This window comes from Epinephelus moara, chromosome 22, assembly GCF_006386435.1.
Source record: "Epinephelus moara isolate mb chromosome 22, YSFRI_EMoa_1.0, whole genome shotgun sequence".
NCBI lineage: Eukaryota > Metazoa > Chordata > Actinopteri > Perciformes > Serranidae > Epinephelus > Epinephelus moara.
The window spans coordinates 21321783-21340927 of NC_065527.1; the positions used below are offsets into that span (position 1 = coordinate 21321783).

Genomic DNA, 19145 nt, shown 5'->3' on the forward strand with positions numbered 1-19145 from the left:
CACATTCTCTGCTTTACCATCAGTTTGTAATTTAATAACACACTTCTAGCAAAACTGCAAATGCTGGTCTCTACACTATTTTGCCAGTTGCCCTTTCACACTGAAACATGTGCTGCCTAACTCAAGACAACATGTGATGATGAAGTTTTATGGCCAGACCCACAAAGAAGGCCAGATTTAGCCAAATATTCTTCTGATTCATTTTTCTAACATCCATGTTTTTGTTTTCGGTAACACTTTCTGATTCATTTTTCTAACATCCATGTTTTTGTTTTCGGTAACACTTTACTTGAAGGTATCTACATAAGGGTGACATGACACTGTCATAACTATGACATGACTCTGTCATGAACTTGTCATAAACATTATGTACATGTCATAAACGTTTGTGACTGCTGTCATTAAGTGTCATTCGTTTTTTGTAATGACAAGTTGACATTGTTTGGGTTGTCTTGATTATGACAACTTGACATTAATCAAAGTGACATTACCAGAAGTTGTCTTTGTCATGACAACTTGACATTAAATTTGTTTGGGATGTCCTTATTATGATAGCTTGACATTAACCAGGATGACATTACCAGAAGATGTCTTTGTCATAACGACTTGACATTAACAAAAAAATGCACCTCTTTTTGTGTTTATGACAAGGTGACATAATGATTATTATAATTAGTTGTTATAATAAGGACATCCCAAACAAATGTAATGTCAAGTTGTCATGACAAAGACATCTTCTGGTAATGTCACTTTAATTAATGTCAAGTTGTCATAATCAAATCATTACAAAAACCTAATGACAGTAGTCATAAACGTTTATGACATGTACATAATGTCTATGACAAGTTTATGACAGTGTCATGTCACCCTTTTGTAGATACCGTCAAGTAAAGTGTTTCCTTGTTTTTTTTCTACAGTGCTTTTGTTGTATGAGGAGTGTTTGAAATTCTGTCCTCCCTTTCTTGACAATGTTTATGCTCGTAAATACACATCCATACTTTACACATTTGGATATCTGTGTGTATGTGTGTTTAATTTATGTATAGAAATTATTTTGCAAACTGCTTTGCCTGCACACAGCCTTAAGTGTTTTTTTATTTATACTATCAGTGTTAACTTAGTGCTTTGTGTGCTTGTTCACATGATGGTTTGTGTGTACTTTTTCGGAATAGTTTAAAAGAGTTTTTCCAGAGGTTTGCTTCTGCACGAGATGTATAATGTTTTGCTGGTTTGGTGTAAGGTTTTGTGGTTAGTGTGTAGAGTTAAAAATAGCCTATAGATTCAAAGATAGTGCCCTTAGCAATTAGAAAAAAACTATTACAGAGAGTATCTTTTGGTTGTGGACTGCAGGTCAGACAAAACAAGACATTCAGAGATGTCATTTGAGCTCTGCGACCATGTATTTTGCCTTTGGTTAGACCAAACAATCAGTCAATTAATCAAGAAAATATTCAGCAGAATAATCTAGAATGAAAATAACAGTTGCAGATACAGTACACTAATTCTCTTATGATGGAAAATTTTATTTTATAATTGTTAATATAATTACATCTGCACTCTTACCGTAGAGCTCTGTTTCTCTATATCAAGTAGAGTCCTAAGACACATTATCTTTGGATCCATATTTTCTGACAGGCCATAGTTCAGATGTCCGTGGAGTTTGCACAGCAGATTGAGCTGGCTCGAATCAACAAGCGTGCCTGCCAGAGGAGCGCCGCCATGCAGACCTGGTCAGATAAAGAGGAGGTGGAGGAGAGGGAGAACGAGGAGCGGGCGAGTCCCGGAGCTCCTCTCACCTCAGGCGCCTGGCTGGAGGAGGTGGAGAAGGAGAGACTGGAGAGGGAGCTGCAGGAGAGGAACGCCGAGATCAGAAAGTTAAAAGCGGAGCTGCAGAAATCAGAACCTGAGCAGGTCAGTGTTTCTAACTGAGCTGTCACATTTGATGTGTTGATTCACTCTCCGCTGTCCCCACAGATTTCATTCACTTTATCTGAGAGAATTCTGCTGTGTCATTCATTTTCAGATGCACTGTCGCAATGCAGCTGTTGCATCGAATACTCTATCATTGATTATGTATGCTTCAACTAATATTGGTTTTGCATTGTCTTTTTACCAACACAGTAAATGTGTGTTGACTAAATAATGAAAGTATTTGTTTAAATACTGTCATTAGTGAGTAATTTGGTTTAATTTGGGAAACAAGTGTAAAACGATGCAGCAACATGTTTGTGTAATATGCTGCATCACCAAACACACTGTGTGTAGAGTGGGACCTTGTAAAATGTTTCTATTTTTGTTCATTTTTGGGATCCAGCGTAATTCCCAGTGAGGTTTTTTTGGATTTGCACACAACCTTTCTAGTCTCCTATTTACCTAGTATTTCAGATACAGTAATTGCATCTCTTTAACCAACAACTTTTATCCGAAAAGTGTGGAACAAGATGTGCATACACCGTTATTATCCTTTTAAAGTAGGGTACACCATTTGAATTATTTTACTCTTGTATACACTTAATTTCTGATTTATTGTGTTTCTCACTTCAGTCGTTACAATTTCACAGAAAGCGTATTTGTTCATGCGCTGCTGTCAAAGAATAATATTTTAGATACCCACTTTCTCCTCTATCTACTCTCCATGTTCTGGTTTCCTCACGTTGATTTAGGATTATTTCTTTAAACCACCCCTCATGCCTTGAAGAGCTAATCCCAGGGCCTGCCAGGCTTTCACTAACCATTTATTGCATGATTAAGCTTTAACTCTGTGATAGCAGCGGCTGTCAGCTTCAGTGTTCTTTGTGAGATGAGTTGCTTCAACACACTCTTGGTGGTCATTCAGACAGGATAATTTAGTGAAAAGCAAAGTTCTTAAGCTGCAGTAATTGGCTCAGATGAGTTGTTATGATGAGAAAAGTCTGATGACACTCGATTGAGATGTTTACACAGATTATAATCTTATTTTCTTCTAAATTAATAGATTTATGTAAAGAATTTCATCAAGCTGAACACTGTTTGGTTGGTCCATAGAAGATGAACTGTGAAGTCTGATAAACGTGACGTAGAAAGCCAGAAGGATCTTTTGTTTTGGACAAAACTCAAATGTCCCCTAGGTCCAAAAAATATGGTTGTAGTAGTTCTGGATTTTAAATTCTTGCCATTTTAGGTTTAAATTCTCAGTTTTAGAAAACAAGCTAATAAATGACATTACAAATGATGGAACAATTAATAGACTTTTTGAGGTTTTTTTTGTGAATATTTTAGGCCCATAAAGAATGATTTGGTTGTTTAACATGTCAGTAGACTTAATTCAAACTTTAATACCATTGTTCATGTAACTTTAAATCTGTTAACACATACATAATATATATTGGCATGTTAATGTACGTTAATTATGATGGACAAAATGCTAATGCTGCATACTAAAGAATGTGGAGTCAAAATAATTACAAGAAATGGGAACATTTTTGTGTCAATAAGATTTTTAAGCTTTACAGGCATTTGTACAACACTGTATGTTGTTTGTTAGTTAGATAACTATAAAACAGTGTCATTCAAAAGATGCTATGATCTGATTCTTTGACTGAAGTCAGTGCCACTCTCGCTCATCTGCAGTCTGTGCACAGCGTAGTGTCTGGTAGTGAAGTGGCTGTAGAAGCAGAGCTGCACTTCTGCTGTGCTCTCAGAAGATGGAGCTGTCGCCTCTGCAAGTCTCTGTGCCTCAGGTGCACCTGTTGCCATAGCAGCACAAAGATACTAGTGTTTCTCCCGGCCCCGAGAGAGTCAGAAGTGCGTCTTTGTGTTTGTGTGTGTCTGTGTGCTCGTTAAAAAGGGCACTGTGTCTACGTGCCCCCTCGCCGTGCCTTATTTGAATGCACTTTTACTAATGGTCGCACACACAGCCGCTCTGTCTTTCCGCTCTGAGTTTTCAGGAGTCTTTGTGTTCAACTGCAACTTTGCAATGACGGGACTGCTGTCTGTGTTCTCTCTGCTGCCTGTCCAGGCCTTGAAGAAGAGAGAAGACGGTCAAGAAGAAGTTGAGGAAGAGGAAGATCCAGGCGGGTCAGGAGTAAAGCAGGCTGGTGGAGGCAAACTGTCATTGCAGGGTGATGGAGAGTCTTCTGATAAGGACACTGAAAGGTAGTGACAGACACTGTGTTCGTACTGTTTCCTAATAATAAACCTTTGTGTACGGAGATGCTCCAAAGATTTATATTAATTGAAGCCAAATTAGACTTAATAGGGTGACAAATATGTTGTTAATCGCATCAAGACTTTCTTTTAGCCAGCCAACATTTTGTTTTTCATTAGCGCTACAGATGCTTAGAAGAAACTCATCCTCACTGTGTGCTTACAGAAACATCTTGCGTAAGGCCAATGATAAACTCAGTCAGGTGCTGGTTGATGTCCTGAAGACTACAGCAGCTGCGGAGGAAACTATGGGACTTCACATGCAGAGCTTGCGTGACGCCTCCAGTGGAGGACAGCAGGCTGCACCCGTCAGACCTTATGCTGCAGGCAAGTAACATCAGGTCTAAGTAATAGTTTAAGGTAAATGCAGGTGTTTATGTTTGGGCAGAGGGGTCAACTGCCCATTTACTCAAATATGTTAGTTCAGATGTTGGTAGTTAGCTGGAGGTGAGATTTGTACTGTAGCAAACACACAGGAGAAGAAAACAGACGAGAAACCTTCAAACTGTAGTTTTGTCAGCACTCACTAAACGGCACCACAGTATTTATAGAGCTTAGAATCAGTTTGCATTATTATTGGGCTGCAACTAACAACTATTTCCACTATCGATTGATCTGCCGATTATTTTCACAATTAATCGTTTTATCAATAAAATGTCAGAAAATAGTAAAACATGCCCTGTGTAATTTCCCGGAGCCTCAGGTGATGTCTACAAATGGTATATTTCATCCAACCATCAGCCCAAAATTCCAAAGCTACTCACTTTATTATCACGCATGACAAAGAAAAGCATCAGATTCTCACATATAAGAAGCAGGAAACCAACCAATGTTTGGATTTTTTGCTTAAAATAAATTACGAAAACAATTATTTGTTATCAAAACAGACTAATTGATTATTCGGCTAATCCTTGCAGCTCTGCATAACAAAAATGTTTGGATACTAAGTAGTGCAAATCTGTTTTAAACCACATTCATTGCCATTTTTAAATCTGCTTTTAATTGGTCCAGAGTTGAACTTCAAATCACATTTGAACTTTCAACACAACTTGTCCAGAGTGTTGCTAGCTGCCATGACTGCAATTTAAGCTTCTGCTAATATATTCCGGTGCGACGGAGCAATACTGCACCAGGACTACATGATGCTATTGTTCTGACAAAGAGTGTATTCACCTCTCTCTCTTCAGCAACCTTAGAGATTTTAATATATAATGGAACAACATATCATCAGTTAGCGTATGGATGTTGTCACGCACAAATTCTTTGTGATCCCATGCAAATAACATCTTTGACAGTTTGTCCTGTGAGTCAGATCATATCAGATTTGCCTGCCGTCTGAATGGCTCATTATAACTGAAGGTGGCGACTCCATGGGAGCTATAGACAACAAAGTCTCGTGTTAACAAGATAATCCTGTTTGTACTGTAGGTGTTCATGGGACTCTTTTGTCCTTGTTTAATTCACGATTTTCAATATTCCTATAATCTGATATGCCAGTTTGTCTTTGTAAGTTTATTGGGCTGCACATGACTTGCTGTATTTGACCTGCTGACGTTATGCACCTTAAGATTGGTATTGTGGATTCAGATCTCTTAAATTTTGATTCATCTTGCTGCCTGCTGCTATCATGATATCCCTGTGAGACTGTGAACGTGCAGATTACGTCATGTAGTGTTAAGGCACAGTCGCGTGACACTGTGTACTCATTTGAACCATATGATGTATGCGCCTACAACCTCATTATGGTTATATATTTAGCACTGCTTTGCCTCCTGTTCTGTCCTGAATATAAACTACACAAGACTAGCATTTTTTTAAAGGTTGCACTTGTCCTTCACCAAGCCTTACATCAGTTCATTTAGTCATGCAAGCTTCAAATGGTTTTAGGAAACCAAATATTTACTCTTCTTGCAGAGTGTGCTCCTTATTCTCTCACAGTATCTTTGGTTATTTGTCTAAAGTTAGCATGCAGGTAAAACATAAACATCTGCAAACTTCATAAGGAAACTGTAATAGCCCCCTGTAATAGAGTTAAGTCTGTATACAGTATAATATACATCAGGTCTGTGTATGATATGTTTCTGCTCTCTCTTCTCTGGTCATGCCAGGTCACTCTGCACAAAGCTGCCAGGGCAGCGAGACCACTGCAGATGATATGAGTCAATGGTCCGGGGGGACGGAGGCTGACGAGGGTCTGGAGGTGTCCCTGCTGCTGGGGGCGGGGACACAACTGGAGAACGAGGAGTATCTGATGAGCATCAGCAGCCGACTCCAAACGGCTCTGGAGAAGATGTTAATGGCCATCACCGACACCACCAACCAGGTACAAACATTCTTTTGGTTAAGTGGCCTGAGATCAATTTATTATTGATCTCTATAAACAGATATCTGTATATGTATGCAGAATCTGTTGGCAGTGAGACAAGATTTTGGTATGGAAGCATTCTGATTTCTGTTTCTAGGCCAAGTATTACTGACCAGTCATGTCTGAGTAGGCTTTGGTTGCCCTGCAGATAAACACTCTGTGTGGAGAGCAAAAGAGGCAAACGCATTGGCTCAGACCCCACCGACTATCATTTAACTATGATTTATCTGCATTCATATGCATGTATGTGTTTATAGATATTAGCCAATTGTGTCTGGGCACGTCTCAAGTTCCTAATTGAACTGAAAACAATAATTGGTGCACAGAAGAGAAAGTCCTGCCTCTTGCTGTGGTAAGCAGTTTTTCCAGGTACAGCATTTCAAACGAATCTGAAAATACCCCCCTCTTTCTGGAGCTCTCCCCTCTCTGTCCTATGAACCTCCGACCAGATAGGCACAGGCACACGCGTGCACTTTATACAGTAACCTCTACAAGTACTTGTCAGTCTTATCAATCATTCCAGTTGTGATTGTGGTCCTGATGCCATTATATAATGGCAGTTTTACGCAAATTACTGTCCTTTTTTCTCCGCAAAATTATGGGCCTTTATAACCCTTTGAGATGACACACTGTCATCAGACCCACTTTTTGTCCATCTTCCTTTTTTCGAGTTGCTTTGCAGTGTAGACAGTCATTGCCAATGCTGGAGTAGCAACTGTCTCTACTGGATGCTCTTCCATTGAATCAGGCTCTCACCGAAGGGATGTGCACACGCATCTGTATTTGTGGAACAGCAAATAATCCAATCCAATCCAATCCAACTTTATTTATGAAGCACTTTAAAACAACCACTGAGGTCCCAAAGTGCTGTACAGAGAAAATAAGAACACCCTCTCATTTAAATGACCTGTGATTGGACAAAGTCTTCCGTCACTGCCTAGATTTTCTAAAACCTGAAAACAGAGCTAACAAAAACAACAACAACAACAACTTCCTAAGTCTCAGATGAGAAGATCGGCAACACTCTCTAATCTGGATGTTAAATAAAAAGCCAGTGGCTGGCTATCTTAGCTCAGCATAGAGTTTTTGAAATGGGGGAAACAGCTAGCCTGTCTATCTTCAGTAGATCTTAGTAATTAACGTCCTCAATAATAAATCTGTACAAAAACTGATGTACAATTTGTTCCTTAACAAGGATTTACATGCCAATATTTTGAACTATTCCTTTTAAAAAAGTTATTGTTTGCTTATTAAAACCATCGTAAATCAGAAGAGTTTCCTGATTTACATAGATTAGGATAATTTAATCAAATTATGACAAAACCAGCCTCATAATCTGACCAAACATTTGTTGCCAGTTTTAAATGCTCAACACTTTTTTCAGTACTCTAGTGTTGTCGTAGTTTGTTCAGAGACATTGGATCTTTTCAGGTTGAGATGTCAGAGGAACTCTTCATGAACAGTCCTGTGTGTGTGTTTGATTGTGCAGAAAGCTCCAGTGACACATTTAGGCTTTGTCAAAACATTTAAATACCCACACTCAACACTCCCTCTGTGGGTTTCTACGCCTGTTCATGGAGGCATAATGGGGATGAGACTGCAGAATGTGGCCGGCAACAAAGTTGGCCTGTCTAGAATTCACACACAAAAGAGCCGCCTCATTCCCAGTGGTTGCCTATAGATACGAGCTGTATTTACACTGAGCTTTTGTCCGGTCGATCAGCCTATCGTAGTCAGGAGTGGACAGAACAACTCCACCCCCCCTCAGGCTGTCCGTATAGTGCTCCCGCTGCGTCCAGTGTCAGCCCACAGAGACGGGGCCAGTTTAACTAGGCCATTGAATGTGTTACTGTAACTGACTGCGCAGCACATCTTCCCGTTGGCTGAAATTCATGCGTTACTCACGCTGAGATGGGTTTTATCTTGCCGATCTAAAAATAGCTTTAAAGAAATTTCCAGCCGAGCATCACTGTTGTTCAGCCTCCATCTACACAGCAGAGAGCATGATGGTAGAATTTTATTTATTGAATCATTTGGATGCTTTTAAAGGCTGTCACCACATTTTGAATCCAGGAAACTAGGAAAATGTGTGATAACGTTGTTTAATACCACTTAACCGTGATAAATGAAGAGATATTAAAGTTCACTCAGTTTTCTGCTGCTCTCAGTATACTGTTAAAATGCAATGACATGCTTGTTGAATCATAAAAAAAAGTACCTATTCTCGGCAGTCTTATATTTCACAAATTATACATCGATGTGAACACAAAAGGCACCAATAAAAAAAAGAATGATAGTCACACATTAAAGTGCAGTTTTATACTGATACTCTCTTCCTACTAACTAAAAGAAATCCCTGAGTGCAATATTGCAGTCTTTTACTTTGTGTTTATCCAAAATTTGACATCAAAATGATGATTAAAAAAAACAGTATCTTAACTACTATGATAACTAACGATTATTTTTATTGTCAGTTCATCTGTAGATTACTTTCTCGATTTATCAATTAGTTGTTTGTTCTATAAAATGTCAGAAAATGGTTAAAAATGTTGATCAGTGTTTCCCAGAGCCCAAGATGACATCCTCAAGTTTCTTGTTTTGTCCACAACCCAAAGGTATTAGTTAATAGTCATAAAGGTTTAAAGAAATCAGAAAATATTCACATTTAAGAAGCTGGCATTAGAGAATTTAGTCAAATTGATAAGTTAATTATCCAGTAATATGGTGAATAATAGTTGTAAATTAATCAATTTATCAATTAATTGCTGCAGCTATACACCTCTCTACATTTTTCTTGGGCATCCTCTTGGTGGTTTTCTTCACTTAATTTGTATCATATCAATATATTGATATATATATTACAATACAATTACAATACAATATATTGTAATCAAGAATATACATATTTATACCTTAGCTTCACAAACTCAAATGATAATTTGATTAATCTACAACAATTTTGATGATTGATCTGTCATTTAAATATTTTTTAAGCAAAAATGCCAGAAAATTCACAGGTTCCAGCTTCATAAATGTAAATATTTGCTGGTTTTCTTTGTCTTCTGTGACTGTAGGTTTTTGTGAATATTGAATATTGAATATATCAACATTAGAGCTGCAACGGTAAGTCAACTAATTGATTAGCCAACTATTTTGATAAACAGTTTATTGATTCAGTCATTTTTTCAGCAAAAATGTCAAACATGAGTGAAGAGTCTTAGGGGTTTGGACTGTTGGTTGTACCAATGAAGCAATATCAAGACATGACTTTGGGCTCTGGAAAATTGTAATGAGAATTTTTCCTTTTTTTTTTTTTTTTTTTTTTTTGGCATTTTTAATCATTGATTATAGATAAATCAAAAATGAAAACTAGAAAAGCACTCGGAGAGCGCAGACCTCCGCCAAGCAGCTCGGATTTCCCGCCATTTTATTATTTTATCCACTTTGCTTCAACCAATCACCACCAAAATTTTATCATCTGTTCCTTGTCCCATTATCAACCTTTCCTGAAAATTTCATCAAAATCCATTCAGAACTTTTTGAGTTATTTTGCAGACAAACAAACAGACAAAAAGACCAATGCTGGCGAAAACATAACCTCCTTGGCGGAGGTAATAATAGTCAGTTGCAGCCAAAGTCAACATGAATTCGGTTGATTTTTGATGATTTTCTAACACTTTTAAGACCAAACAATAATAAATTAGTCAAGATAATACTAATAAATTAAAATAATTGTCAGCTGCAGCCCCATTAAGGAACCACTCTCCATTTTACAAGCAGAATACACAGTTTACATCTCCAAGTACACACCATTTACAGCACAATAAACTTGTAATCAACAAAGCCTCCTAATGGTTTGTTCAATGATTTTCCTGCTGCTATTGATCTTACATACATTAGTCTTGTCTGTGAGCGGTGCTTGATCGTCACGTCTTGTCTGAGGAACAGCGTCGTGAACAGAGATTGATGTAACAAGCCGGTCAGGAATGTTAAGTATCTTTGTTAAACTACTGCTGTAAATTATTTGCATGAGGACGGCGTTTGTTCACTCCCACAGTCTGCCGGTAAGACGCCTCAGTGAGACGTGGAAATTGTCCATGTGCAGTCATGGTTGACATGTCAAACAGAGACAGTAGGTGGGACCGAGAGGCAGCATGTCAGAACGCCTTAATTACTTTTCTATGTAGCTACAGGACATAGGGAGGGAATCCAGTTTGACAGCTTTCTGTGGGCAGGGCGTGTGTTGTCTGTGGGTTATTTGTGTGTGTGTGAAGATTCTGTGATGTGTTTGCAAACCTACCTGGCCCACTGGCTCTAAAGATAGAAGCCACACCTGCTCCCCTCCCACTTTTGTTGAACATTATACTGCTATGTGCTGTCAAAGTAGGAAGTGGAAGCTGCTCTTGCTCTGAGTGGTGAAAACTGACATGGAAGTCTGGGATTTAATCATTTTTTTAAAAGCACGTGGGTAGATGGAGGCAACATGAGTGTAACAGAGTGACAGTAGGCTGCCTTGGGTAAATAAACTTCGCCTGACAGGACAGAGAGATCCGGCAACAGTGAGTAATATCATGAGCACGGGAGCATGCGTGGAGAGGGAATGACAGCAATCCTAGACGGAAGTAGAAAGGAAAGAGTGAAATACTTAAGATCCAAGCCCTGTCATTTCACCCTCGGCCGGCTGCTGCTTGGACTAAACAATTAAAAGGGGCCCCTGGGAGGCTTCCCTGCAGGTCGGGGTTGCTACGGTGGCATAGTATTGTTAATGAATCTCCAGTGAGAGAGAGAGAGCAGAGAGAGAGAGAGAAGAGCAAGCCGGAGCATATGTGGGGGTGTGAGTGTTACTGAGCGGCATGATATGGTTTCACTCTGAGGAAAGAAGGTCAGAGAGAACAGAGGGCTGGAGCTCTTTCAAGAGGACACCAAGAGAAGAAATGTTTGCCTTTGTGTTTACAAACCTCCTGTGGTCGTGTTCAGGAATGCCTTTTAAGCTGCCGGATCAGGATATGACTTCCACCTGCTATCGAGGATGACACTTTTTTTCTATGACACTAACTCTCACTGTTGCCGGATGATTTTCTCTCTCTCAATATTTACCTGGAACTTGTTCTACCTCCACCTGGCAGCATGTGATTGAGATGAAGTGAATGTCACCCTCTCCATCTGTTTACTCTTCTTGTGTGTGTGGCAAACACATAGAAACTGTTGCTTGGAGCTAACCACAGCGTTGCTCGCTGCTTCAGTCCCCACTGGACTTTATTCTCATTTGTGGTTACACAGCTCAGCCTGATAGATCACGGCAAATGGAAACCTCTTTTGATGACTCCAGTAAAGCAGCTCCAACATAATAAACCGAGGTTGGAAGTTCTCCCTTCCTGCGTCTATCTTTTACCATGGATTCCTACCGCTCGTACTGGAACTCAAGCATGCGGAGCACAGCGTGGGTGGAAGGGGAGGACCAGGATGTGTACGAGGTGGAATCTCGTGTACCCCTTCCCCGACCTTTCCCAATGTCCAGCACCTTGAATGAGAAGAATGCTGTCATTGTGCAGACGCAAATCTCACATGTCAATCACAGGACTAATGGTCACCTTCTTAAGGTTATCTCCAGAATCTCCCTGCCCACTCCTCCTTACACAGTAAGTTTACACCCGGCAACTGTACTGTGTTGGACAGGTTTGTGTCATTTAAAACAGATGGAGAGAGCTGTGCTGTTGATTAATACTTCATAGGTACAATTACTGCCGCCTGTTTCATGCCGTTCAGGTCTGCACATGCAGATGTGATGTAAGTTAAATGTCATTCCATGTAGGAGCACAGCAGCTCTTTTGAATCAGTAGGTGAAAGATTATATGACATCTGTGGCAGGGTCACGTTACCACTTCCTGCTTCCCATAATGTAACAATGAGACCTTTGCTCAGGGAGATATGGGAATCTATGGAAACTAACTGTGGGATGAATGCGAGTGTGTCGACAGGTTATTGCAATATGGTCATATGTCATAGCTGTTCCACAAAAATAAAACGCCGTTTGACACCTGACCTGAAGGTCATTATACGAATGTGATATCAGTATCATTTGGTTACATCTGCACCTAACCTCATTTTGTTATTGACATTTACATAGGTGGCTTTTTTGTACAGTGCCAGTGCACTTACATTAAAGTCTGTCTGCACATGCATATTTGTATTTGTAATTTGCAATTTGTAATAGTGTATCCTTAAAGGTGACAATAAAATGGATGTCTTAGTAAGTTAAAGGTAAATTGCTTGAAGGAAAACTTCACCTCAAAGTTAAATATTTTTCCTCTTACCTGTAGTGCTGTTCATCAGTCTTGATTGTTTTGATGTGAGCTGGCGAGTGTTGACGATATCGGCCGTAGAGGTGTCTGCCTTCTCTCCAATATAAAAGAACTAAATAGCACTTGGCTTGTGTTGCTCAAAGCGCCAAAAAAATAAATAAAAAAATTGAAAACTCAACAGCATGCACCCACTCAAGAACAAGAGGCTTGCGTTCAGGACTGCGCAATATATTAACATTAATGGGTTCCTTCTTGGCCAAGCTGTACAGTTCACTAGCTCAGTGATGCTAGGTGAGCTACCAGTAGAGGCACGCTTCCTTCTGCGTAGGGATGTGGTTGTAGTTCAGTAAAGAAAAAATAGTTCCTACATGAAACTCCTCCTCAGGTCTGTGGCTTATCTTGAGTGAACAGGTCATGATTTCTAGAAAGACACATTGCTGTTGAGGTTTTCAAATGTATTTTTTGGCGCTTTGAGCACCACAAGCCGAGTGCCATCAAGTTCCATCATATTAGCGAGAGGGCAGACATTTTTACGGCTGATATCGCCAACACTTGCCAACTCACACCAAAACAATCTAGATTTATAAATTGCACAACACGTAGGAGGAAAAATATATATTTTTGATTTGGGGGTGAACTGTCCCTTTAACTTGATCTATCAATTTGCTTACTTTACTTACTTACTTACTTTATATATTTATTATGCAGATAGAACAAATGGGCTGGAAGATGTGGTTGAAATCAATATTTTGATACTAGAAGGAAAACTTTCTGGATTCAGTAATTATGTTACAGTAAATGTATATGTGTAATGTGTATCAAATAGACATTGAAAGCAATTAATTGTGGTCCACTTTTATGTATTACATGAGACTTAATTTTTTTTATATGTAGAAAAGAGTTTCATTTTAATTTTGTTAGATTTGAACAACTTGCTCTGTATCATTAACATGGACAGCAGAGGTTTGTAGTGCAGTAATACGATCAATTACATCAGTGTTTGATTCAGCTGAAAGTGGTAAATGATGAGGAATAAGATTAAATAATTAATGTGAGAGAAACAAAAACTTTTCCCATAATGCAGCTTAATAAAATCTTTAATTAGATCCTTGCTGCCTTCTTAATAGATACTTCTTTCAGACCCCACACATCCAATTTGCGACACAGGCTTTTCATTTAAAAAAATGTAAATCTTGAGTCCAAGCTAAGATGACATCATTGGCCACCAAAGACATTGTACAGCTGTTGACACCAGCGGAGTAGTTCTCCTTGTGACAATTAAACTGTTGTGTAAAATCGGTGGCGTGCCCCTCCAGGGCAAACGTTTCATTTTCAGTGTTTGTTCTTCTAAGCTTATTAATACAAGTCTTCCTTCCCCTAACTGTTCTTCTTGCGTGATACTATCTTTCCTGAAGACAAAGGAAATCCAAGATGCACTGTTGGGTTTTTGCAAAAATTAAAATGCTTTTATTTGAATGGCAATATAGATTAAAAAGACCAACACATTGCAAGTTGCAACGCTTTGGTCTTGCAATGAACCCTTCAAAAGATGGAATAACCGTCTCTTTCCTGTTCCCCTCTCAGCTTGAACATGCCCGGATAACCCAGACTGAGCTGATGCGGGAGTCCTTCCGCCACAACCAGGAGATGAGCGAGCTGCTGCAGAAGCAGGAGGAGCTGCAGGAGAGGCTGTCCGAGGAGGCCCGGGCACGCGAGCAGCTGGCTCTGGAACTTCACCGCGCTGAGGGTGAGTTTGTCTGGACAATGAGAACATTTTTAGGAATTACCATGTGCACGGAATAAACAAATGAGTTTCTCCGACATGTACTTTAGGTAAGTGTTGGTCAATTTTTATGTCTCTGAGGAAGTCTGCACAGTAGGGCTGGGTATGGGTACTCGATACCTTTAAGGTATGGCGTGAAATAACACAGTACCATGTAGTATCCAGACTTCTACAGTCAACACAATACCTGTATTTGTGCTTTTTTTTGTATCCAGATCTAGAAAAAATTTGTATGGTTTAACTCAAAGCCAATCACCGCAAGTGATCTTAAATTTAATGCAACATGTGATTGGCCCACTACTGCAGCAGCTACAATCCATACAGTCTGTGGTGTGGTGAAGTCAAAGGCGATGTATTTTACAGAGTTGGCACTTCAGCGTCCATAGATGCCACCGTAGCGTTCAAAAGTAATCAGATAATTAAAGAAGTTAACTGAATGCTTCCATTTACATAATGAGTATCAAATGAAGTAGAAAAAAAGGTATCATATGAAGTATTCTATTGGTATCGGCATCACTTTAAGGGTACCGGTATTGAATTTTTTTAAGCGATACCCAACCCTACCATCATCCACTTTTTGCAGCTTCGAAAAACCATCTTCTTCAATGCAGCCTCCGTACAGGAAGAAACACAGTACCTCTCTATTTTTCTAATTGATGATGTGCGAATGTGTGTCTGTATGTCAGAATGATTACAGAAAACAGAGAGCATAAGGAGGAGCTGCAGTGAAAAGGCATGTGTGCATCTGTTTGGGGGAGGGGGGGTGTTACAGGGTGTGATGGGATCAGCTGTTAAAAAGGGAGAGTGTGAGACCATCTGTGGTGAGAAAACGACCAATGTTATTTTCTGTTTCTGATTTGCCTCTGACAGCTAAATTATGAGGCTTTGTGTCTGGAGGTGATGGTATTTGTGTGAGAACAAAGTAAAATCTTGAAGCTTGATTAACTTCAATTAACCGGGAAGTCAGTTACCAATGTTTAACAACAGTTAGGTGCTTTGAGAGATCTTGCTGCGGGTACAGCTAACTCGATGTCCCCTCCATGTCAGAGACAGCTGGTCCACTAGGGTCAACTGTTAGAAACACATCCACTCTCTCACTCACCAGATGACTGGGCTCATTTTAAGTCCCTCACACAGTTTAGCTGAAGTATAGTCATTTCTTTCTTTCTGGCTTTGTGTAGACACTGAACAATGGTGAGTTTATTGCTTTTCTCTAATCTTAAATCATCTGTAGTAGTATCCTGGTATGATGTGTGTTTCTGTTATTTTATAGAGGTGCTGAAGAATGGCAAATATTTGCTGTCATAAAATGCTTTATAGTTTTACAGCAGATACAGATAAAGCATGTGGTGAGTGTTAGAAAATAAAAGGGACATCATTATAAAGAAAAGGCAGGGCAACTAACAGTTATTTAAATGTCTGTTTATCTGCTGAGTTTTTGAATAATTAAATAAATGTGACCATCTTGCCTGTTTTCACCTAGACCAACAGCCGAAAACATTTTCTTATCAAAGAAAAGCAACAAATCCTCACACTTTAGAGGCTGAAACCAAAGAACAGTTAATATTTTTGCTTGGGAAAAAAACTGAGATGATCGCTCAGTTACTAAAATGGTAGCCGGTAAACATTTGTCAGTCGACATATCAGTGAATCGAATATTAGTTGCAGCTGTAATAGAGAATAAATGCTGCACCCTGGGGTTGCGTATACTGGTTTCATGGTATACCATGATATGAAAATTGACCGTTATCATAGCGTGTACATTTCTTTATCTATGGTATTGATAGAAAATGCAACCAGATGGACAATCTCAACTTTATTTAATTTATTTATAATCAAAAGGGAGACTTTTTTACACATACTTCCATAAAAAATTGTTTAAATTTTCAATTATAGTAAGGCGTTTTTTTTTTTTAGCCAAAAAGAAAACCCTTCTGTTTTCATTCCCGTTATGGGCCACTGCCATTAATGATGTCAATATTTTTTGAGGCTGTTATTGTACCATAAAAATCTCATACCGCTTTAAGTCCACTACAACCCCGTAGTAACATCATGTTATTTCATGTTAAAGAGTCACAGAGCGGCTGTGCCTGTCTGATCCTGTGGCATGCGGTTTCTTCATTAACTTTAAAGGAGTGCTTGCAGTTTGCGTAGCCTGAATCTCTTGGACATCTACTTGTACAAATACCAATGATATGATAATTCGCCTCCTATTGTGTGCATGATCCACGCAGGTAAAAGCTCAGGGTGCGGCCCTTTTTTAAACTGGTTTTGAGTGAACCAAAAAGACAGGCTCAACCTAGGAAAAAGATCCTCTTCACTGATGACGGGACGTATTATATGTCAGTGAAAAGGATGGAAAGTCTTCTCTTGTTATGTTTTAACAAGGGGAAAATGGGCTAAGTTGGACAATATGAAGATGTGGAGTTGTTGTCTGGCAGAGTAAATGTGATTATATATTCCCAGGAGAGCTCTGTGTAGGTAGTGGAGAGTGTTTTTAAGTCGGTAATCATGTGCATCTGATGGCTGTGTATCGTGGAGGGATCCCTCCTTAGGCAAACTTTACACACAGCCTTGGTTCCTGCTTGGATGTCGATGAAATAACACCTGACAGCACAGGTGACATTTACCTTGTGCCTCCTCTAGATAACACAGAGCACATTGTGAGCTCCAAACAAGAGTCAGATCAGGAAATATGTAAATGTTACCTGCAGAGCTGGTCTCACTCTACGCCAAAGTCACAGTTTCAGTAAATGAATAAAGGGTTTCTCATTAGTCTGTTAGTGTGTGCGAACCCCCATTTCCCTGTGACTACGGGCTGAATACCATCCTGGTGCTTAATGCTTGCTGACCTGTGACAGAGTAGTACAGTAATGATGGAGCATTTCATTGTGTTTACAGCTCAGTCTTGTACTTCATGTCAAGCAAAATGGGTCAGACATGCTCACTGGTGTTCATCTTTGCATTTGTATGCATGTTTGTGTGCCTCTGCGTTTATGTATGTGTGTTTTTGTTTGCGGTTGTGTTGTTGGTAACCTTGGATTTTGTATCCTGCTGTTAGGTGCTCGTTCATCTGGATGGCTGCCCTCTGTGTGTGTGTGTGTGTGTGTGTGTGTGTGTGTGTGTGTGTGTGACTGAAGCTAGACTTAAGGCTCCAGATAATTCCTCTTAATTCCTCTGTTAAGTGATTGCAGGAATTAAAGGATCAAAAAGAGGCAATAACTTTATGAAAGGGAAAGTTTGTATATGAACACCCTTTTTATTTGTCCTCCTGCTTATGTGCAAATTCAGGTCTGATTGATGGCTACACGGACGAACGGGCTGCGTTGGAGGAGCAATTGCGTCAGAAGGAAGAGCTCCAGCTGAGCCTCGAGCAGGAGCTGCAGGTGAGGCATTCCAGCTGCAAGGAGGAGGAAAAATAATTAACCTTTTTTATGATGGCACAAGACCTGACAACGTTTAAAGGTAGATTTTTCAATTTTGCCTCTGGCGCCGAACAGTAGTGACTCACGTGTAAGCAGAGTTACTGAAGATTCAATGAGGAAGATAGGATAGATAGAGGTTGTAAGTCTGGTCTTTTTCTTATCATCAAGAAATCCTGTTAAAAGGCCAGAACCAACAATAAGTATTATATGTGTAGCTAAAGTCAAATATAGCTTCACAATATAGAACATAGAGAGTCCTTTAAGTGACAGCCCATATCTAACACAGATATCAGAGTTTTCTTTCAGGCTGACACTGACGGTCTTTTCTCCATGCAGGTGACAGGTAGCCGGCTGCACGAGTTGGAGCAGGAGAGGCTTCAGATGCAGGAGGAGCGTGAGCTGCTGTCACGGCAACAAGACGCCATGAGGGAGCATGCAGGGCCCCGCGAGCTTCGTACGTATCCCAGAATTTCCTTACTGAAAATATATACCGATTTTTAGGAAGTTGTCATTGTTACAGTTTAAAGGAAATATTAGGAAATCACATCCACGTCCAAACACTAAATATCTTTGATTTTGTGAATGTAATTGCATTATAGGCCATAGTTACTATGCCAAAGATAATAGATGAAGAAACCAAAACACAAAATCTCTCAGAATCTGTATTTAGATTATTAACAAATAGGTTTTCACATACACAGAAATTCTTTGGTGTTTGGTGCGTATCAACAATAAAAGCAAGTACAGAAAAATCAAGAAACATAAAACCTTTTGTGCTCTTTTATTAATTCTCAAATTTCAATTGACAGTATGACACAGTTGTATCAAAAGAGAAACAACTCACCTAAATTAAAACATGAATTGTTCCCTGAATTACACTTTACAGCTTAATTTGGTGTGAACCATTAACCCAGGGTCAGTGTCAGCTGCGTGCCACATAGTAGTTATCACTGTTTTTAGCACCTCCTTCAAAGTTATGTATATTGATGGTATATAGTACCCAGATCTGCATCTACACAGGGCCTCAGCTCTGATTTAAAGGTTCACAGGCCTCATATTGATTTCCGTTGTTGTTCTAGTGTTGC

The 19145-nt window shown here is 39.5% G+C and overlaps 1 protein-coding gene across 6 annotated transcripts in view; it reads left to right on the top strand.

Annotated features, from left to right (window-relative positions):
• The window catches only part of akap9 (A kinase (PRKA) anchor protein 9), an 85755-nt gene that overhangs the window by 37613 nt on the left and 28997 nt on the right, over nt 1-19145 (top strand). For all 6 annotated transcript variants that reach the window (XM_050035393.1, XM_050035395.1, XM_050035394.1 and 3 more), the window contains 7 exons: nt 1636-1911; nt 3998-4134; nt 4352-4512; nt 6294-6508; nt 14437-14599; nt 17927-18021; nt 18397-18514. In XM_050035393.1, coding sequence (XP_049891350.1) covers nt 1636-1911; nt 3998-4134; nt 4352-4512; nt 6294-6508; nt 14437-14599; nt 17927-18021; nt 18397-18514 — 1165 coding nt within the window. The remainder of the gene's footprint in view (nt 1-1635; nt 1912-3997; nt 4135-4351; nt 4513-6293; nt 6509-14436; nt 14600-17926; nt 18022-18396; nt 18515-19145) is intronic.